At 39.9% G+C, this 22,773-nt stretch overlaps 2 protein-coding genes across 2 annotated transcripts; both read left to right on the forward strand.

Annotated features, from left to right (window-relative positions):
• The first annotated feature begins 11,781 nt into the window (after window positions 1-11,781).
• LOC133253651 (uncharacterized) lies at window positions 11,782-16,283 on the forward strand. The gene is made up of 2 exons (XM_061427111.1): window positions 11,782-11,865; window positions 16,049-16,283. Exons 1-2 carry the CDS (start codon window positions 11,827-11,829, stop codon window positions 16,142-16,144), a joined length of 135 nt encoding a protein of 44 aa, XP_061283095.1. The 5' UTR covers window positions 11,782-11,826; the 3' UTR covers window positions 16,145-16,283.
• Window positions 16,284-16,491: 208 nt separating this feature from the next.
• PTP4A1 (protein tyrosine phosphatase 4A1) lies at window positions 16,492-21,321 on the forward strand. Its single transcript, XM_061427110.1, has 5 exons — window positions 16,492-16,596; window positions 17,794-17,886; window positions 18,176-18,306; window positions 19,145-19,219; window positions 19,942-21,321. The coding sequence occupies exons 1-5, from the start codon at window positions 16,492-16,494 to the stop codon at window positions 20,057-20,059; spliced, it is 522 nt and encodes a 173-aa protein (XP_061283094.1). The 3' UTR covers window positions 20,060-21,321.
• The last annotated feature ends 1,452 nt before the right edge of the window (window positions 21,322-22,773 follow it).

Below are 22,773 nucleotides of genomic sequence, written 5' to 3' on the forward strand. Positions count from 1 at the left end.
ATAAGAAAGCCTTCCTCAGTGATCAATGCAAAGAAATAGAGGAAAACAATAGAATGGGAAAGACTAGAGCTCTTTCAAGAAAATTAGAGATAGCAAGGGAACATTTCATGCAAAGAAGGGCACGATAAAGGACAGAAATGGTGTGGACCTAACAGGAGCAGAAGATACTAAAAAGAGGTGGCAAGAATACACAGAAAAACTAAACAAAAAAGATCTTCATGACCCAGATAATCATGATGATGTGATCTCTCACCTTGAGCCAGACATCCTGGAATGGGGAGTCAAGTGGACCTTAGAAAGCATCACTACCAACAAAGCTGGTGGAGGTGATGGAATTCCAGTTGAGCTAGTTCAAATTCTAAAAGATGACTCTGTGAAAGTATTGCACTCAATATGCCAGCAAATTAGGAAAACTCAGCAGTGGCCAGAGGACTGGAAAAGTTCAGTTATCATTCCAATCCCAAAGAAGAGTAATGCCAAAGAATATCCTAACTACCACACAATTGCACTTATCTCACATGCTAGCAAAGTAATGCTCAAAATTCTCCAAGCCAGGCATCAACAGTACATGAACTATGAACTTCCAGATGTTCAAGCTGGATTTAGAAAAGGCAGAGAAACCAGAGATCAAATTGCCAACATAAGTTGTATCATCAAAAAAGCAAGAGAATTCCAGAAAAAACATCTACTTTTGCTTTACTGATTATACCAAAGCCTATGACTGTGTGGATCACAACAAACTGTGGAAAATTCAAGAGATGGGAATCCAGACCACCTTACCTGCCTCCTGAGAAATCTGTATGCATGTCAAGAAGTAACAGTTAGAACCAGACATGGAACAATAGACTGGTTCAGAATTGGGAAAGGAGTACATCAAGGCTGTGTATTGTCACCCTGCTCATTTAACTTATATGCAGAGTATATCATGCGAAATGCTGGGCTGGATGAAGCAGAAGCTGGAATCAAGATTGCTGGGAGAAATATCCATAACCTCAGATATTCAGATGCCACCACCCTTATTGCAGAAAGCAAAGAAGAGCTAAAGAACCTCTTGATGAAAGAGGACAGTGAAAAAGTTGCCTTAAATCTCAACATTCAGAAAACTAAGATCATGGCACCCGGTCCCATCACTCCATGGCAAATAGATGGGGAAACAATAGAAACAGTGAGAGACTTTATTTGGGGGGGCTCCAAAGTCACTGCAGATGGTGATTGCAGCCATGAAATTAAAAGACGCTTACTCCTTTGAAGGAAAGTTATGACCAACCTAGACAGCATATTAAAAACCAGAGACAATACTTTGCTGACAAAGGTCCATCTAGTCAAACCTATGGCTTTTCCAGTAGCCATATATGGATGTGAGAGTTGGATTATAAAGAAGCCTGAGCACCGAAGAATTGATGCTTTTGAACTGTGGTGTTGAAGAAGATGCTTGAGAATCCCTTAGACTGCAAGATCAAACCAGTCAATCCTAAAAGAAATCAGTCCTGAATATTCATTGGAAGGTCTGATGCTGAAGCTGAAACTCCAACACTTTAGCCACCTTTGTCAGATGCGAAGAACTGACTCCTTGGAAAAGACCCTGATGCTGAGAAAGATTGAAGGGAGGAGGTGAAGGGGACAACAGAGGATGAGATGGTTGGATAGACTGATTTGATGGACATGAGTTCCGGGAGTTAGTGATGGATAGGGAAGCCTGGCGTGCTGCAGTCCATGGTGTCGCAAGAGTCAGACATGACTGAGCAACTGAACTATAAGTGAATAGAAGGAAGGAGGCTAGTATGACTGCCAGGTTTCTGGCTGGGGCATCTGATGGCCTGAAACAAAAGTCACGTGTATCAAGACAAAAAAAAAAAAAAAACTGGTCTCATAGGGAAGGGAGATTATTGGCTCAGCTTTGGCCATGAAGTATGAGGTACTTGGAGTTCATACCATGAAAATATGTATCTGGTACTTAAGACAAAAGTCTACTGGAAGCACAGGTAATGTTTGGAAGTTGAAACCAAAGAAATCTTCTAAATAACTCTGAGACTGTAGAGTATAAGAGTATACCAGAGAAAAAATAATAAATATCCTTAAAAATATCAACACTTGGAGATTAGGAAGACAGGGGGAGATAAACCAGGATTCCCCCAGAGTGATAGACAAAACAAGAGGGTTTCAAAAAGAAAATAATGTGTTTTCTCATCCCCCAAGTATGTTGTCATATAATTTTCATAAAGTATTTATCACAAAGCCTGTCCATAGAGCAGGATGGGCTTTGGACAAGACATATCCAAGACAGTAAGACTCCATAGCAGTGTGAGGTTAGATGGTTTTGCTCACCTTTGTTCCTTTTCTCATTGGAAAGAACACTGGAGAGAAAAGACATTGATCATTGATATTCACAATGTCCATCAGTGAGGAATTAACCAGTTGAATTTCATCAAAATCAATTCAGGTCTACAAATAACATGCTAATGAAGAAAAATATATAGTTTTTAATTTTTTTAACTGGAGGTTAATTACTTCTTGTAACTATAAATACTCCTCTGTAACAACTTTTCAAAGCCATTTAAAATTAATTGAAAGGATCATATGACATGTAAACATCAGGAACTTGTATAGAGTTATCTGGGGAAGCAACAGTGCATAAAACAATTCAACAGAGTTCCATTTCCATCGTTACTTGTGAAAAATAGTGAACTTACTTTACACAGTGAATACTAAATATAAGCAGAAGGGCTTAAATAGCAGTAAAAAGCAATCTGGGTTAAAGAACAAATTTCCCAAAGACTATAAAAAGTCTGTAAGTTTGTTGTTGACATACTTTTCCTCGCTGTCATCTGATGTTGTAAATATTAATAACATTTGCAGTTTCCTTTTTAACTCTATGGAAGTGTGCTGCAGTAACTCTAAGTTGTCCTGACTGGCATAGGCCCATATGTCCATAAACATATTTATATATTTGTAAAATCACAATCATAGTTCTTAAAGCTTATTAAAGGAAGCTGAGAAATAGTATGAATGGTTTTTTTCCTCTTGATGACAGCAACCCAGGAGGGACAGACAAGGAATAAATAATATTGTAAGGTATCAGTCCCCAATCATCTTGCTACCAGGGATTGATTCCTTGGAAGGCAATTTTCTGCCAGACAGTGGAGGGGTGGTGGTGGTGTGGGGATGATTCAAGTGCATACATTTATTGATTTCATTGAGCAGGATGCAGAGTTCAGGCAGTAATGTGAATGATGCAGAGTGGCTATAAATACAGATGAGGATTCACTTGCTTGCCTGCCAATCGCCTCCTGCTGTGCAGCCTGGTTATTAGCCCTGCTGTGCAGAACTGGTACTGGTCTGTGGCCTGTTGCAAGAGATCATGGAGCAGCCTCATGCATCAAAGACTAAAGGAAGGTACCCATAGCAATTCTTTTCATTAAATAACTAATCCATTTCCAAAGTTTTCAGCAGTATTTCTTAATAAAAGTGAATTAATTAAAAATGAAAATTTCAAATACTTAAAAATACAAGCTTAATTTATAAAATTAAATTCAATAGACATAAAGTTACCCTATGAAATTGCTATAAAGGTTTTAAATATTTTTATACTTATCTTTCTCAGACCAGCAACAAAGAGTGTGTAGGTTGGTTGGTTCTAGATCACAAACCAAACTTTTAGTAGGATTGGTCTAGAGAACAATTTCTCTTGAAATATTCATGAGAATGAGAAGGGAGGATGGAACTTCAGTAACTTATTACATATTTTGTGATTCCCTTTCACCAAACTCATAAAAGATAACATATAGACCAGAACACAAAACAGCCAACATGTTCACTGTATACAGATTTAGCACCTCTTCCCTAGACAGTGTTGGATAAATACTGACAACCCTCAAATCTTTAGGCTCTACTGTTCTATGTATCTGGTTATCATCTTGCTTCAGTTCTCATAATCTTCCTCCAGACAGATATAATAAAACTGATTTAATTTCTGCTTACAGTCACGTTCCAGTTTGACTTCTCTTACATGATACAAAAATTACCTTTGACTCAAGTTTTAGATGTTTCCAAATGTCAATCATATATTTACAAGTAATCTTTCGGTTTATAACCACAGATATGGTATATAGACACCCTCATTGTGGCAGAGTTTCTGGTGCAATTTTCTAAAGAATTTTTTAAGCAAAAAAAAGAAAGAAAAGAAAATGGAAGATTTCTTTTTATTTAAATTCTCAGGGATTTTCTCACTGGTTGACCATTATATTCCAGAAGTGATGGCAAATAAGTTCACCTTAAAAGTAAATTATAGTGGGATTAAATCCCTGGGAATGTGGATTCAGAAAAAGATGGTTGTTATATTTTGACAACTGGAGTCAGATTAGGATAACCTGGTTCCTCCATCTCTTCAGCAGAGATTATAACAAGGCTACAGACCTATCAGAACAACCTCTTCTGGGACAAATTCTAGCTCCCTGTTTCAAATTGTCACACAAATGTCCCTTCCTTTCTTTTTCTGTAATGACTATTAATACATGTATCACAAATGCTCACAATATCAGTGCATCTTGTTGGCATATGAGACAGAGGCATTATTTTTTAAGATCTTTTTAAAATATTTTGACTTTTGTTCCCTCTTCATACAACGAAATGTTTCAGATTTCTTCCATGTAAATAACATTTCAGACATTCATTTTCTAAAAATAGTCCCTGAGATTCAGAAAATATTAAGAATATTGGATATGACTTAAATCCGCTAAGTGTTCATTTGATATTCCCCACCCCCAACAATAAGCAGTTATAAAACTGCTGACATTTGGTTTATTTCTATTTTTAACTTGTATTTTTACAATGTTGTAGTTTTGTAGTTGTACAAATTATAACTTGTACCCTTTTTTCATTTAATATTACCAAGTATTTTCTTCATTAAATTCAACTAGTTAATTCCTCACTAACAGACATTGTGAAAAATATGCCAAATGTAGATCTCTCAAGTGATATCACCTATTATATGTTAATTTTTTAACCAATTCCTATCACAGAGCCTGATTTTTTTCTAAGTTCAAGAAAAAAGGCAAATGTGTTTAGCACAGATTGAAAAATAATGAGCACAATATATTTTAGCTTTTCTTACTAATATAATCAGGACTTCGTTCTATAAATACTTAAATATACAATTTTTAGGCATTTCCACACATCTGTATCCCTGAAATATTCAGAAATAGTGCCTTTCTCCAAGCATAATTTGAGGATCTTTGTTTCTTTTATGCTTTTGATTTACTCTTTACAAACATTTGACAGTGAAAATGGATATGTGAATTATGAAACATGTCAGTGTGCCTACAAAGTTCAGCACCATAGGATAAAATAAAATAGACTTTTACTGGTCTTATATTGGAGAAAGTGAAAGTGTTAGTTGCTCAGTCCTACCCGACTCTTCAGGACCCCATGGACTGCTGCCCACCAGGCTCCTCTGTCCATGGGATTTTCCAGGCAACAATACTGGAGTGGGTAGCCATTTTCTTCTCCAGGGGATCTTCCCGACCCAGGGATCAAACTCAGGTCTCCTACACTGCAGGCAGATTCTTTACCGACTGAGCTACCAGGAAGCCCAAGGAAATGGCGACCCACTCCAGTATTCTGGCCAGGAAAACCCCATGGACAGAGGAGCCTGGAAGGCTGCAGTCCATGTGGTGGAAAAGAGTGGGACATGACTGAAGAGACTAAGTGTGTGCATGGTAAGGCACACACTTACCATGGACTACAAGGTTGCTGCATGATCCAGCCTCCACCAGATGGCAAAACTGCCTCCCGCCTTTCTTCCCTTTGATTTTGCTGCAGCCCCTCAAGCCTATCAGCTTCTTGAGGACAACCAAACTTTTCCCACCTTGGGTATTTCTACTGTCATTTCCTCCACCAAGAATCTCTTTCCTCCTCCTCCTCCACCAAATGATTAATTCTTACCATTTAGGTCTGGGTCTCCTGGGAGACACTGCCCCTTGACTTCTCTGTCTGAAGTAACTGCCCCAGCTATTGTTAAACTCCTTCATAGCACCTATTACTATATATTATTCACTTAGTAACTTTTTTTCTCTTTCCTCATTTGTATATAAATTTCATTGGAGGTAGAAATAATGTTTATATTGTCCATCATAAGATAGCAGAGTGCCTGGAATGGGCTAGGCATCTTAACAAGAGGAGAAACATAGGCCAAATAAGTGAAAATGCCAAGATGCATGCAGTGAAAACCCCGGGTAGCCAGAGACAAAAACCCAGTGAACACCATCATTAAAGGGACTGAGAAAAAAGTAGAAGAAGCCTGCATAGAAAATTTAGGAAGACAGGGAATGGGATACCCAAAAGGATTTCTGGAGGGAAAATAACCTAATCATATTCAGACTAACTGGATATCTACTGTATTAATGTGTCAGAGGACTCCAGAAATACATTACACTATAACTATCTTAAGTAGAAGAAACTTTCCCTCTTACATAAGGTTGACCCTAGTAATGCTGCTTGAGTCAGTGTCTGCCTGGATTATCTGCACTCTAAATGCCAACTCTATAAATTAAGCCTGTCAAGGGACAGTTTTGCCGTAACATGCATAATAAACCTTTAAAATTTATTTATACTCCATTCCTTTTCTCTGGCCAAATTAAATTCTCCTTTCCTAAGGAATGATGCTAAAGCTGAAGCTCCAGTACTTTGGCCACCTCATGAGTTTCCAAAGAGTTGACTCATTGGAAAAGACTCTGATGCTGGGAAGGATTGCGGGCAGGAGGAGAAAGGGACGACAGAGGATGAGATGGCTGGATGGCATCACCGACTCGATGGACATGAGTCTGAGTGAACTCCGGGAGTTGGTGATGGACAGGGAGGCCTGGCATGCTATGATTCATGGGGTCGCAAAGAGTCGGACACAACTGAGCGACTGAACTGAACTGAACTGAAGCTACTTTTGCCTCACTTCAGACTGTGGCATAATTCAACATGTCCTAAACAATTACATGGAGACTGTGGCCCTCCTGATTTCCAAAAATGATCTAAACATAAGAAGAATTTTCTTAGATTAGTCCAGATACCAGTATGTGAATCAGTCATAATAATGACATGGTATGAAAATGCTATGAAGTTACAGGTTCACAGTAAGTCCTTTATTCAGTATCCCAAGGAAACACTACCTTCCAGTAGGCAAATATAAATATTCTTTTTATTAATCTGTCACATCAAAATATGCATGCTGAACCTCCACAGAAGTAAATACTCATTATATTAAGAGGCAGGGTTTCAAATGTTAAAACAATTTCATCTGATTTGAAGACTTATCTAAATAACTTGAGGGTCTGTATTCAAGTTGATTAAAGTTAGACATAAGTAAAAGGACAGAATACAGACATAATAGAGATTTACTAAAGAGAACCATTTCTTAAAACAGTTTTAAAAGGTTTTTGAAAACTGCCTTAAGTCAATTTTACAGAGAAAAAATACCTCTAATGATTGGGCTTGATGACTTAATAAAACATTCATTTCTGATCCAGCAGGATTCTTTTATCTAAACATATTTACAGTTTTAGCAGTCACCTGACAGTTTCCATGTCTGACTGCATCAAAACATAATAGCCCAAGTATAGGAACTAGCCTATACAGACTTTGAACTTGAAAGGCTTGTAACAAGCTTAATTGCTTGCTGGAAATTTCTGTGACTAAAAATTGCATAGAAATGATGATGCATCACTGTTGTTTGAAAGACTTGAAATCCTCATCCCAAGAAAAATCATACTTTACATATGAGACTTATTCTGTGAAATACAAATATTGAATCATTTCATATACTTGAAGCTAATATAATGTTATATGTCAATCATACCTCAATTAAAAATAATACACAAAATATATAGCTATTAAAAAGACAATAAAACTTCAATAACTTAGGGGAAGAAGACTGTCAGTTTTTAACACAGAGCATGCTTTAAACAACATTCACCCACTGAAAATTATATGTTCACAGAAATTTAAGTATACTATCCATTTTTAACATTTTTTAAAACAAATCTCACAAGAAGATTCACTTTAGATATAAAATAGGCTGTTCCATAACAGAAAAAGGAAAATAAACTGTTACAATGTTAATAGGAGCCATGGTTGTATCCCTGAACTTTCAGGACACTTTTTAAGTTTGAGGATATACTTAAGCTTCTCTCTTCACTGGTATCCAGACATCCACAGGGATACTTGCCTCTATTAAATACATTTGGTACATCATCATACCTTTCAATATAGTAATTTTTCTAGGTGGTTGTCATGACATCTGATCTATCATTGCAATGGTAATACTCTTGCTTTATTTAAATTTTTTTTATCAGACTTCATTACAGCCTCAATCTACCATTCATGGCCCTAATAAATCCAAGAATATAGAAAAGAGTTGAAATCCTCCAATTTTTATATGTCTGGTATAAGTGGAATCAATAATTCCTTTATCAGGAGATCTGCCATCCTGTAAAGAACTCTCTGTTCTTCTTCTTCAGTTTTTGTTCATTTGTAGTCTTTTGCAGTGTTTCATCTTCCATAAGGATTTTCCTCAATGCTCTTATAGTCTCCTTTACCTCCCAAATGTTGGCGTTTGCATTTTAAATATTTTAAATATGCCTACCATGAATTCAAGGACACGTTTTGCTGAGAAAAATATTAATAACTGCTACATGGGTATTCTGTTCAGCTGGAAAAGAAGTCTTCCATCTTAGGGCTTCTTTCTGGAGCACTGCCTTTTCAGAGGTATTATCTTACTTCTGGATGTCTGGACCACTATTTGCAAGCCTTTTGGCTCAGTGTGAACACTGCTTTAACAAGTTCGGGTGCTGATGCTCCAAGTGCAAATCTATAGAGGTAGGTGAGTTGTACTCTGACCACAGGAGCCTCCTAACCAATGACAGGATGGACCACTGGTCTCTTAAGTAGTTTTAATCAGCAGCTTAAAACTACTCGGCTCAGTATAGCACACATGTTTAGCAGTGAACCATAAGACCACAGGACACATATAACCATGGCAGCTGCCAAAGTGGCAGGTCCATGACTACCCTGAGAAAATTTAGTGAGCTGGTGAGCAAGATCACATTTATTAATACATCTTGTTTCAAGTTTTGTTTTTTCTTAAGGGCAAAAACTTCACCTAGTTTTTCATCTGTGTCTTTTCTTTTTTAAAAAATATAAATTTATTTAATTGCAGGCTAATTACTTTACAATATTGTATTGGTTTTGCCATACATCAACATGAATCCGCCATGGGTGTACACGTGTTCCCCATCCTGAAGCCCCCTCCCACCTCCCTCCCCATACCATCCCTCTGGGTCATCCCAGTGCACCAGCCCCAAGCATCCTGTATTCTGCATCAAACCTGGACTGGCGATTCGTTTCACATATGATATTATACATGTTTCAATACCATTCTCCCAAATCATCCCACCCTCACCCTCTCCCACAGAGTCCAAAAGACTATTCTATACATCTGTGTCTCTTTTGCTGTCTCACATACAGGGTTATCGTTACCATCTTTCTAAATTCCATATATATGCGCTAATATACTGTATTGTTGTTTTTCTTTCTGGCTTACTTTAGTCTGTTTAATAGGCTCCAGTTTCATCCACCTCATTAGAACTGATTCAAATGTATTCTTTTTTTATGGCTGAGTAATATTCCATTGTGTATATGTACCACAGCTTTCTTATCCATTCGTCTGCTGATGGACATCTAGGTTGCTTCCATGTCCTGGCTATTATAAACAGTGCTGCGATGAACACTGGGGTACAGGTGTCTCTTTCAATTCTGGTTTCCTCAGTGTGTATGCCCAGCAGTGGGATTGCTGGGTCGTACGGCAGGCATGTCTTTTCAAAGTAGAACAAGGTGGTACCGCACAGGAGAGGCAAAGACCACACCCTCACCGATCCCCCGGAAAGCTGATTAGTCCACTTGTGAGTCTGAGCCCAGCTTTTAGAGCTTGATGAGCAACAGCTAAGTGTCAGCACTGCTTGTGGTAATTAATTACAGGATCTGGCTCACAAAGCTCAACTTGTATCACAAGTTCTACAAGAAAACTGGTTAATACTGATTTGGCTCTGCTTGGCTAAATTTATGTCTCATCCCACCAAATTCAGTTGTTTAAAAGCTCTCACTCTTCCAAGTAACATCACTGTGCGGACAAACTTTTGGATGGAGAGTCGCAGACTGAACATGTTTTTTAACCACACTCTTGTAAATGTCGCTTAAGTATTTTATTCACTATGGTGTTAATTCTGCCCATGCTACATCACCAATACTTTCAGTGGGCCATTAAATAATTTACGTTTGTCAAAAGCCTTTTGCCATATAAAAGTTTTAAATTTTTACGTAATGAAAGGGTATTATTTCTCAAGCTCTTTAATTTTTCCTGACTTAGATGGAGTCAAAAGTTTCCAAGGCAAGCAATTTCTTTAAAATGAAGACAATTTGACTTTGATTCCTCTAAAACCTTGCGGTCGACCCAAATCTCCTCATTGAAAGGACTTCCTTTATTTATAGAGTATATGTTTATTAAAAAAAGTTGAATAACTATGCAAGCAGCTTCTAAGTAGAAGCTCTAATAAATTCTAAAATCAGTCTGTACACTAAGAAAAAATTTGATCCCTAAAGCCTCTCCAATCTATGCTCAATGAAAACAGCAAACAAAAGGTCTCAATATTAGTAGAAAACCGAGTTCTTCAAAGCAAGTAAAATTCGGGTTTACTCCTTCTAGAAAGTAGAGGAGAAAGTTTCAGATTATAAATGACAGAGCTGCCCTTGTGTAAGAGAACAATGGTGATGGGCCTCAATTATGAAGAGAGTGAAAGAGTTCTGAAAACGAACAAAAAGGAAAGCTGTAGCTTTGACGCAATTTTATCAATCCTTGACCAAGCCGAAGATTAATTTTTAGAACGCTGCCTAACCTTTCATGATCCGTGACAACACATCAAATGAGCAGAGGTACAAAGGACGGATGCGATTTCCAAATGCCACGCTCGAACCAAGTGCAGTCACCCGCATGCATCGTGTGAAGGCGGGACCAAAGCCGCCTGTGGGGAGCAGGAGCGTTTATGCGCATCCAAGGCACTCTCCCGTCTCCGGTGGGCTGCTCGCTGAATCACGCCAGTCCTGCTCGAGAGCGCCCGCTTCGGCTCGCCCGCAGAACCATTTTCTGGCGATAGGGATCGCGGGGAGCGGTGCCCGAGGAAACCGCGGGCAGAGCGGACTGTGATCTGACTCTCAGCAAAAGGAGCCCGGGCCGGGACTGCGGCTCGGTGCCGGCCCCGCGGGCACTGCGTGCTGAGCCGAGGCCAGCTTCAGGCCTGCTCCGGTGACGAGAGTGTCCTCAGCCCTCTGGGGTTTTAGTCAGGCAGTTGAGCGTCTCCTCCCGTTCCCGGCCTCCCCTCCCGCCCGTGGTCTTCCTCCCGCGCCCTTCCCGGACCTCCCCGCCCCTCCCCCGCCGGCCAGCGCTCCGACCGCGGCCGCCGCCATTCATCAACCGGTTCACGCCGGTAGCCGCCGCCGCGCCGTGACGTCCGCGGGGCCGGGCTTCCGCCCCCTGTCGCCGGCGCTCGGCCTGGAGCCTGGCCGCGATTGGTCACCGGGGCCCTTACGTCACGCCGCGTATAAATGGAAGACCCTATGACGCAAGGGCGCCGCGACGCGCGCATTGGCTGCCTGGGCTGCGGGCGGCGAGGCTGCGCGCTCTTCCCCGGGCCGCTCACTGCAGGACCGACTCCGGTGCCCCTGCCGCCTGCGAAGCCGCCGCCACCGCACGACCCCCGCCGCCGCCGCCGCCGCCTCGGGACCGGCTGTATGGTTAGGCCACAATCTTCAATGAGTAGACATATTCCTGTGAGTACGCACGCCCCGCGCCGCCGCCTTTGTTAGCAGCTTGGCGCCCGCCCGCGTCCCGGCCCGAGGCCCGGCGGCGGGCGGGGCGGCCTGCGGCACAGAAGCCGCTTTGTGACCGTCGCCGGCCCTGACGTCCGGCGGGCCGGCCGGCGCCCCAGGCCCCTTTGTTTGCTGCGGGGCTCGGCAGCGGGGACGTGGCCCGGGCGGGGCGCGGGCTGCGCGTCAGTGCTGCGGGCGCGCCCCCGGACGCGGCGGGCGGGCAACGCAGCGCTTGCGGACCGGGCCGGGACTCCGGCGCCGGCCGGCGGGACTCGGCCTGTGCGGCCATCCTGCGCTCCGCGGCCGCGACCGGCGCTCGGACAAAATGGCCTCGGCGCCGGCGCCGGCCTGAAGGCGCGGCGCAGACCCGTGACCCAGGCTGCGCGGCCCCGCCAGGTGAGCCGCCCGCCCCTCCCGGGCGGCGGGAGCAAGTCTGGGCTTGTCGCCGCCCCGAGGCGGGGCGCGCCGGCAGGCGAGGAGCGGCCAGCCTTAGAGCCGTGGGAGCGGCTGGCACGCTCCGCTCAGGCCTCGAGCGACCCACGGCGCTCAGTAATCTGGGCCTTCGGGCTGTTCTTGAAACTCTTCTTCTTGTTGCCTCTCGCCGGCTTGTGGTACCGTGGCCAACCAGACCAGTGAGGTTGAGCTCCCACCCGTGGAACTCTCTAGTATTCCACGAATACTAAGTTGTTTGCACAGTAGTCTGGCACCGTTGATTTCATGAGATCTAGATTATGAGCCTTTTTTTTTTTTTTTTTTTTGGCCTCAAGGAAAGACTTGTTCCGGGATCTTAGTTTACCGATCAGGGGTTGAACCCTTGACAGTGAGAGCGCAGAGCTTCCCTGGTAGCTCAGCTAGTAAAGAATCCGGCTGCAACGCGGATCCTCGGTTCGATTCCTGGGTCGGGAAGATCCCCTGAAGAAGGATAGGTTACTCAATCCAGTATTTTCGGGCTTCCCTGGTGGCTCGGACTGTAAAGAATCCGCCTGCAATGCGGGAGACTTGGGTTGGGAAGATGCCTGGAGGAGGAGGGCATGGCAACCCACTCCGGTGTTTTTACTTGGAGAATCCCCATGGACAGAGGAACCTGGCGGGCAAACGGTCCGTGGGGTCGCAAAGAGTCGGACACAACAGAGCGACTGAACACACAGCACAGTGAGAGCACGTAGTCCTAACCACTGAACCGCTAGGAAATTCCCATCCTGTTACTCTTTTTCTATGAATTTTTGTGTGATGGCAGTGAAAAAGTTGAAGACAGGAATGCTAGATCATTCTCAGGAGTAAGCAGCATTTTATACATGCACTATTCCAGGTGCATTATGTAAAGTATAAGTTGTGGGAGAAACTCCAATTAACCATTTGTCAAACAGTTACAGAGATATATTGCTTTGACTCTGCAATATGACAAATTTCTGCACAGATATTGCCGCCGCACCCCAACCCCACCCCCAACTCCCCGCCCCGGCCGTGTGTGTTTCTGTGATTATATGCAGTTGATAGTGGGATGGGGAAATTACTTGGGATTTCCAAACTTCCTATCATAGTTTTTGCTGGGACGAAGAAATTGGAAATAGGGGAACGTCTTGGGCAAAACAGAAAGACGTTAGATATTTATGCTTTTGTGGAAATCCATCATCTGTCTTTCCCTCACCCCCCACAATCACAGCGTGGCTCCACTCAGGAAAAAAAAAAAGAAATCCTAAAATAACCACCGTTTCGTTAAATAAATTATTTCTTTCTGTGATTTCTCCTTAAACAGCCTACTTGGAAAAGATGTGGCCAGACTAGGCAGTAACAGGAGTTTTAGCTGTTAAATATGGAAATCAGTGGTGTGCAATACTGTCTCTATAAAATAGCTTGCAATTGAAAGAGGGTAGCACTTGGAAATCAGAATACTGAAATAAGAGCCCTTGACCTTAACAGCTTTGCAGATTGCTTTAATTCACTGTCATTGGAAAAGTGCCAGAATAAACTGTTCATTCTAAGGAAGTAGTATAACGATTTTATTAATTTATCCACTAAAGGTCTGTCTAGTCAAGGCTATGGTTTTTCCAGTGGTCATGTATGGATGTGAGAGTTGGACTGTAAAGAAAGCTGAGCGCCAAAGAATTGATGCTTTTGAACTGTGGTGTTGGAGAAGACTCTTGAGAGTCCATTGGACTGCAAGGAGATCCAACCAGTCCATTCTGAAGGAGATCATCCCTGGGATCTGGAAGGAATGATGCTAAAGCTGAAACTCCAGTACTTTGGCCACCTCATGCGAAGAGTTGACTCATTGGAAAAGACTCTGATGCTGGGAGGGATTGGGGGCAGGAGGAGTAAGGGGACGACAGAGGATGAAATGGCTGGATGGCCTCACTGACTGGATGGACGTGAGTCTGAGTGAACTCCGGGAGTTGGTGATGGACAGGGAGGCCTGGCGTGCTGCAATTCGTGGGGTCACAAAGAGTCGGACAGGACTGAGCGACTGAACTGAACTGAGAATACCTGTAACGTGTTAGAGGCAGTGGCTGGCTCTTAGTGCTCTTGTTAACCTGCTGTTAATATTTTTTCAGTCCTGTTTACTTCCCACCACACAAGTTCCTTATAAACTACTTGGAAGACTAATGTCAACATCAGTGCTTTTCCTGTATATATTCTGAAAATATCCTGTGAACATTCATATTATGTTTGATGTTAGCATAAAACTCATTTAGGTCTTTAAGGGGAACTTGGGAAAAGTATAATTGGTAACAGTTAACTTGCTTTTTGAGACTTGTGGGCAAAATGTAAGGTAATTCACACCACCCCACCACCAGTTCCCCTTGACACCAGTTCCCCTAGATTACCACCCCAGGAAGTGACAACACACACTGCCATTCTTGCCTGTAAAATCACATGGAGAGAGGAGCCTGATGGACTAGTCAGTGGGGCTGCAGAGTCAGACACAGTGTAGTGACTAAACAACACTACACTTCCCTCTGTCGTTTTCTTCGGATTAGATTTCAGTTTAAGACGGAATTAGTGAAATTTTGATTTTAAAATACAAAGGGAAAGGGAAGTCGCTCAGTCGTGTCCGACTCTTCGCGACCCCATGGACTGCAGCCTACCAGGCTCCTCCGTCCATGGGATTTTCCAGGCAAGAGTACTAGAGTGGGGTGCCATCGCCTTCTCCGATGAATGAGTGTACCTATTTGTAAAAATGTGACTGATGAAAACAGTGCAATCACTAGGTTATCACACTGTAGGAGTTCAGTTGTCAAGAGGGAGCAACTCAAAGGACATCACACAATCTATAAACCAGCTGGAAGGAGCCATCCAGACTTTGCCCTGCTGAACCCTTTCTGGGCAATGATTAGAAAAGTCCTCATAGGTGATGTACTGTGTGCAGAAGCGCTGATCAGAATCAGGTTTGGCATGGTACACGACTGTATTGATGGTTTAAGTCACTGTCTGGCTTAGGCTTCCTAATGAGGATCAGGCCCCCACCGGCAGCAACAGGCTTAATAAGGTGGTCCTTTGGATGGTGTTTGAAGGTTCCCCCAAAATACAAACTACAAAAGAGTATTACAATTATGGACATGTTTTTTATAGTTATAAATGGAAGTTCTATGTATGTGTATGTAGTGTGCTTATGTTTCATGTAACCAGTTGATAAACTTCCAGACTCAAATGAGGGATAACTGTTAAAGGGAAATAGTAAGTTAATAGGTTGTGAAGGAATGAATGGGACAGTATATATGGTAGCATTTTGAAAATGAGTTTCTTTTCTTAATGTATTGACCAATATAGTGAATTTTTGTAATATGTAACAATATTTTGCCAGTTGGAAAAAATCAATATAGAAAGTTGTGCATAATAGTTTATAACAGTGTAAAGCAAATAGCTGAGTGTTAAAAGGAATAATTAATAGAAGAATGTATATAAGGGATATTCACCAAATGTAACAGTGATATTCTTTGAGCAGTAGTTGTATTAGATCAGTAATTTTAATTTAAAGTAATCTTTGCTTATTGACTTAACCTGTAGTCACCCTGTATTTTTGTGGTTCAAGTGAAAGTTAAAAAGTTAGCTTGGGCCAGAATTTGAAAAGATAGCTATGCAGTTAAATACTGTAAAAACATGTTCCTTTTGAATTGAAAGCAACATTTTTCTCTGTTTTAAACAGCAGTTCTGTGGTGTTCTCGGTCACACATTTATGGAGTTTCTGAAGGGCAGTGGAGATTACTGCCAGGCACAGCACGACCTCTATGCAGACAAGTGAACTGCAGAAATTCATTACTGCTCAACCAAGAAGCCCCCAAAAGACTGGTTAACCTGGACACAGAAGTGTTGAATTGAAATCCACAGAGCATTTTTATACAAGAGTTCTGATCTGGATGGGGTAAACCTCAGTGCACTTCCTTTCTATTGCCTCAGTATTACTGGATTGAAAAATTGCTGCTTCTTGTTAAGAGGTTCATTCATTCATTACTCCCAACTTCATACTTAAAAGCACTGAGAATTTCAAGTGGAGTATATTAAAGTTGACTGTGTTTCTTTGCATCATTTCTGTATTCAATTTTTTAAATTCTTTCATATCCCTATTGAGTGTTTTTTAACTAAATTAACATGGCTCGAATGAACCGCCCAGCTCCTGTGGAAGTTACATACAGGAACATGAGATTTCTTATTACACACAACCCAACTAATGCAACATTAAGCAAATTTATAGAGGTGAGTTTTGATGCTTTTTAATAGCTTAAACTGATTGTAGTGTAATAGTGGAGCTTTTATATAGCAGTGTTTTGAAAATTGTGAGGTGGTTGATGACAATAGCTCCAACTCCCAGAAATATCACTGTCTTCTCTAGGTTAGGTGAATTATTTTATACATTTTTGAGAAGGCCATGTACTTGAAATAGATTAGGTTTATAAGTTAGTATCTAATTCTTCATGCCTCACAGTTTTCTTCATTTAAATTTATATGTGAACTGTTACCTGTGGCTGTTGCTTATAAAGTTGTTGGAAGGAGGCTCACTTTGTGGGTTTTTTACATTTTCTAAGCATAATGGCTGACAACTATAAACCAAAGTTAGTTTATGTCTTGGCCCTCTTGACACTTAGGATACAATCTTCAGCCACTGATTTAACTGTGTTTCTGGTGGTTGCTAGATAGTCAAAACTGTCTCACTGCTTAACCTCTTGACTGTCAGAAAGGATTGTAATGTTGAATAATTAATTTGTATGCACATGCATTTCATTTTATAAATATCTATAGATAATCAAATAAAAAATAGCCCCCCCAGATCATAGAAGTGCTTTTAAATTTTATTATCATCAATATATTTTTTAAATGCCAAGTGTTATAATTAGTAATAATACATTGCATTTCAAAGCCTATAATCTTAAATGGTGGGAAGTTTAACACTGCATTTTTGAGATTTTAGATTTTTAAGTATATTTTTAAGGCTCTAAACTATATACTGTATGCTGCAAATGAGAAGAAGTTTAAAGAATTAATATATGTCAAGTCAAATGACTTTGTCATGAGTTATTCCTTTGGTTCCTGAATGGCTTCTGATTCTCTTTGTCAGTGCCTCAGCCAGCCAGCATTGCCATGACTGTAAACAACTTCAGTAAATGAAGGGTCGTGGACTTTTTTTTAACTTAAATTTTATTAAAAATCTGTGGTTTAACATTGCTGTTCAGTGCTATTTTAGTATAGTCATTTAAAGTAAAAGATTGCTTCTCTTCTCAACATATATGATTTTCTGTTAACCAGCAGTACCTATTAGATGATCAAAATGACAAACTGAGCAAGAATAATGTGATTATTTTCCCATCCCATCCTCTAGAGCCCATTAAAAATAAGAACAAAAGAAAAGAAAAAACGTTTGTATAAACCCTTCTCTGTTTCCATGTTTTTATCCAGGAACTTAAGAAGTATGGAGTCACCACAATCGTAAGAGTATGTGAAGCAACTTATGACACTACTCTTGTGGAGAAAGAAGGCATCCATGTTCTTGTAAGTGTTTAATGGTTCATCTGTGTTTATAGTACTATGCTGCAAGTTTAAGTTGTTATAAAATTATAGTCTTAGTTTCCAATTAAGGTGAAAGCTGACCAGAGATTTAAAGTAATAAAAGATCTTCATAAAGATTCAGCATTTATTTGCATTTCTTTGACTGTGGGGTTTCATAAAGAAGCACTTACTAAAGATAAAATGCTTTTGAAAACATTTGGGTGTTAGAATTTTAGAATTATTAGTGTGGTATTTATATTAAAAATCTAAAATGTATATTCTTTTGACTTAGGATTGGCCTTTTGATGATGGTGCACCACCATCTAACCAGATTGTTGATGATTGGTTAAGTCTTGTGAAAATTAAGTTTCGTGAAGACCCTGGTTGTTGTATTGCTGTTCATTGTGTTGCAGGCCTTGGCAGGTAAGAGGGTTTTGTAAACCCATTTAATGGTGTCGATCTTAATTCTTAGTGAAAGCTTCATTTTTGGCTCCTGTAAAGACAGTCACCAGTTTGTGAATCAATTTGCTTTGTTGGCTTACTGAAAGTAGGTGAGTGTAACAGAGTAATGTATTCCAGTATATTTGGAACTGACGAGTGCTATTGCTAAAATTTATTATACTTGCTTCTATGGGCAGAATTGCTTAATTATGTGTTCTAAGTTGTACCTATAGTCACTGTCCGAGCTTACTGGGAAAATCACTAAGATGGATTTGCATTGAATGTGGTATATTTTTGCATCCTGATTCAGTAGGAACTCATTACCCAGTAGTGCCAAAATACATGTGTCCATATTATTACCAATGCCCTTGGCCCCTGCTGCCCCCAAAAAAGTCCAAGTGGAGAAGAGTGAAATGAAACAGCATGGCCCTGGAGAGGTGGGCATGCAGCTGTGTCTCAGTCTAATTGATCATGAAACAAAGCAAATTTTTCTGGAAGATACTTAAGTGGAAAGTATTTTTCACTGCTAGGAACTTAAGGAAATATTGTCAGCATTTATCAAGATACTGCTCTCCAGTAATAGAAGTCTTAATTTCTAGACTTACTTGTGTTAGTTTATGTAGTTACTAGTTTTCTTTTTGTTATAGATGAAAACCTGGATATGCGAAAGTGATATTTTATTAATGTCCAACATTTTCTATAAATACTAACACAGGAAGTGTGGCATAAATAATAGTGGTTTTGGATAGGGGAATGTTTGGAGTATTGAATTTTCCAGAATTTGACTTTGAAAAATAATATATCAAAAATTCTTCACCAGAGCTCCAGTGCTTGTTGCCCTAGCATTAATTGAAGGTGGAATGAAATATGAAGATGCAGTACAGTTCATAAGACAGTATGTATTTAATAAGTTCTTTTCATTTGCACTTTTTATTTCCTCATTGAATGTTGGTGAATTTAAATATATTAATACTATGAAAGCAACTTGTTTCTAAGAGCCTATCTGACCATTTTGTTCATTATTGAGATAGTATTGACACCAGGAAATATCTTTCCCATTCACATAGATGTTCATACTATAAAAATTCTAATCCAGTAATAATTCTGTGAATTATTGATTTACTTTAAATTCTTGATGAAGTTGTTTATTTGCCTTTTTATTGAGGTGTAGTTTATATAGAGTAAAATGCACAGGTCTCACAGATAGATGACCATAACAGCCAAATAAAATAGCTACTCAATGCAGTGTATAGAATATATTAGTGATTCCAGAAAATGCCCTCATGCTCTTTGTAGTCTCCCAGCCACCAGAGGCACTTTCTTTCGGCTACATATTACAGTAAACTAGTTTTGCCTTTTCTTGGACTTTATATGAATGGATTCATAAATTTTGACTATTTTAATCACCATCACCCCAAAGATTGAGAAAATTAACTTTTTACAGCTCTTTTCCCCTTGACACATGTTGCCAGTCCATATTTCTCCATTAAGTCACAATTTAATAATCAGAAGATAAATTGCTACAAGAAAGGTGATAATTGCCTGCTATGGAACAGTAAATGTTAATATGCCAGAAGGACTTTGCTTTAATTACTTCCTTTGTTTTCTTCCTTCTAGAAAGCGGCGAGGAGCTTTTAACAGCAAGCAACTTTTGTATTTGGAGAAGTATCGTCCTAAAATGCGGCTGCGCTTCAAAGACTCCAATGGACATAGAAACAACTGTTGCATTCAGTAAAACCAGGGTGCATGATGCCATTGATTGGAAGTGGAACCTGAGACAGGATGGAATTTGTCATACATAGCAGATAGCCCGGTTGACTTGGTGAATAAGTCTGATGAAGCTTCCATAAGGAGTGTTGAAAAGCAGTTTTACCAGGCCATAGGCCTGGCAGAATTGTAGTCTCTGTTCAGGTTATGATAAACCTATTTGGATACTAGTAAAGAATTCTTGCTGTTCAGCATTTAATATGTGCTTATAATTTGTACCAATTGACCTTTCCTGAAATCATGCAGTATTGAGTCATGTCATTAAATCTGTTTCCATGCCAGAATCTTACCAATATGTAAGAAATTTAGAAAGACTAGGTGCCAAAATACCCAGCACAATACTTGTATATTTTTAGTATCATATAGAACAAATCCCAGGAACTATGAACACTCTGGACCTTATGTGGTTTATTCCTTGCATCATTTCAAACATAGAAAATAGGGCCTATGAGGTTTGTTTGCTCACAATATGTTTACATCTCCCACATTCATACCAGTATCCATCAGATTTGCTCCCTTTTTAATTAACCAAGTCTTACAGTGATTATTTAATATCTTTCTATAAATCTCATTTTATGTTGTAGAAGGCCTCCATTTTGAAAATCTACATTGTACAGAAGCACATGTCTTTAATGTCTCCAGACAAAAGCCTTACAGTTCATTTTAATGTTTGCACTTTGGGGTGCAACTTACAGGGAGGGCCTGAAAAAAGAATGGGAGGGGACTATTAAGTATTTTTAGTAAAATGTTGCCTTTGTCTTGTGCAGAACATGTAGAATATGCGCTTTAATTTAGTAAATATTTTTTTAAAAGGTAGAAATACTTTGTTACTGTAACTAAAATAATTCTTAATCAAAATTTCTGAAATTCTTGTAATTTTTTTTCATACTTACCTGAAGTTGTTTACCGACTTAGTTTTAAGTGTGATTCCCAGCCTCTCTTGCAAAATAAAGTGGGTTTCTGCTAATGAATTGAGCAGACGTTTAATATTTTATATACCTTTTGAGCTGTGTAACTTAATATTTGGATACTTGACAATTTGTTTTATTATGTAATTGATAAAATGGTGATGTGTATTAACGTTAGCTCAACCATCTATTTATACTGTCCGGGAACAAGTGGTTATAGTTCTGTGGGAGAAATAATTTGTCAGTGTTCACCAGCTTGTAAAAATCTAGTGCAAGAGCTTAAACATTAAATAAACGATGATATGCATTTATCGTCACTGAAGTTGTTTTGCTTCTCGTTAACTTATTTTGTAGGACACCATGTGAAAGAATTGGTCTTAGTGCTATTTGAAGTGTGGATTTTGGTTAACAAGTGAAGGATTAAATGAAGTTGACATGATAAGTTCCTTGCAGACACAGGGAACTTTATTGAAAGTGCTTTCCATTATAAACTTTTTAAGGTTTAGATGACTTTGGACCAATGACCCAATTCTGTTCTGAGGAGAAACTAGTAGAGGAAGGCCATGATTTGAAGCGCAGTTCTACCAACCAAGTGGTTTTGTGCAGCTTACCTTCTGGGCATGTGTTCTCTTTGCGTATCAATAATTGCATACCTTTTTAAGTTTTGAAGTTAATTCAAATCTAAGCTTTTGGCATGTGAAGTTAAGTTTCAGCCATCTGAAAAGCTTTTGTATAGTTCAATGTTAATCTGAAAGAGACACATGTCTGATCTTTTTTTTTTCTTTTTTAATAAAACTGAGTAAAAGCCTCAAAATTTGAGTGAGCAACAATGCTTCACCTTATGTTTTAAAGAATTAGATTCCATCTCTTCATATACCAATTTAGCGTTTAATATACTCCATTCTTGAAACTTGAAGCCAAAACAAAAGGGGGTCCTGGGGGCCATTGCTTCTTTAAATCTTAGATCTTTTGTGATGGGCTAGTAACTTGACCTGGGTTCTTTTGTTTTGCAGCCTGCTCTTGGGAAGTGTAATTGATCATTACATGATAATTAGTATTATCACTGCTGCTGGTACTGCTGCTAAGTCACTTCAGTTGTGTCCGACTCTGTGCGACCCCATAGATGGCAGTCCACCAGGCTCCCCCGTCCCTGGGATTCTCCAGGCAAGAACACTGGAGTGGGTTGCCATTTCCTTCTCCAATGCATGAAAGGGAAAAGTGAAAGTGAAGTCGCTCAGTCGTGTCCGACTCTTCGCGACCCCATGGACTGCAGCCTACCAGGCTCCTCCGTCCATGGGATTTGCCAGGCAAGAGTACTGGAGTGGGGTGCCATTGCCATCTCCCAGTATTATCACAGAACACATAAAATAGCATCTGTGTTTACTGAGAAGTCCTTCATGATTAGTGAAAAACATTTTGAGTTTGAAACATTTAGTTTGTGGTGTTGGATTGTCAGTTTACTTTATAAACCTCATCTCTGCAATGTTCAGCATAATGAGATTTAATTTTTATCTATTTTGTATCTTGTAAATAAAACTACAGAAATCCTCATATCCTGGGAGATTACATGTATCTAATAGTTGAAATATGAACTGTCTTGAATACATGAAATTATCAGATGGTGTTTTAAAATTCAGTATGTTATTAATCGTAAGAGAAAATACAGTCTAGTTAGAGGAAAAACCTAAAAATAAATGTCAGTGGTCATTTTGCATCACAGAAACTTCTGTTATTCCTTCTAATGCCCCCTTTTCCTGAGACAATGCTCTTATTC

The sequence above is a fragment of the Bos javanicus genome, chromosome 9 (genome assembly GCF_032452875.1).
Source record: "Bos javanicus breed banteng chromosome 9, ARS-OSU_banteng_1.0, whole genome shotgun sequence".
NCBI classification, from domain to species: Eukaryota; Metazoa; Chordata; class Mammalia; order Artiodactyla; family Bovidae; genus Bos; species Bos javanicus.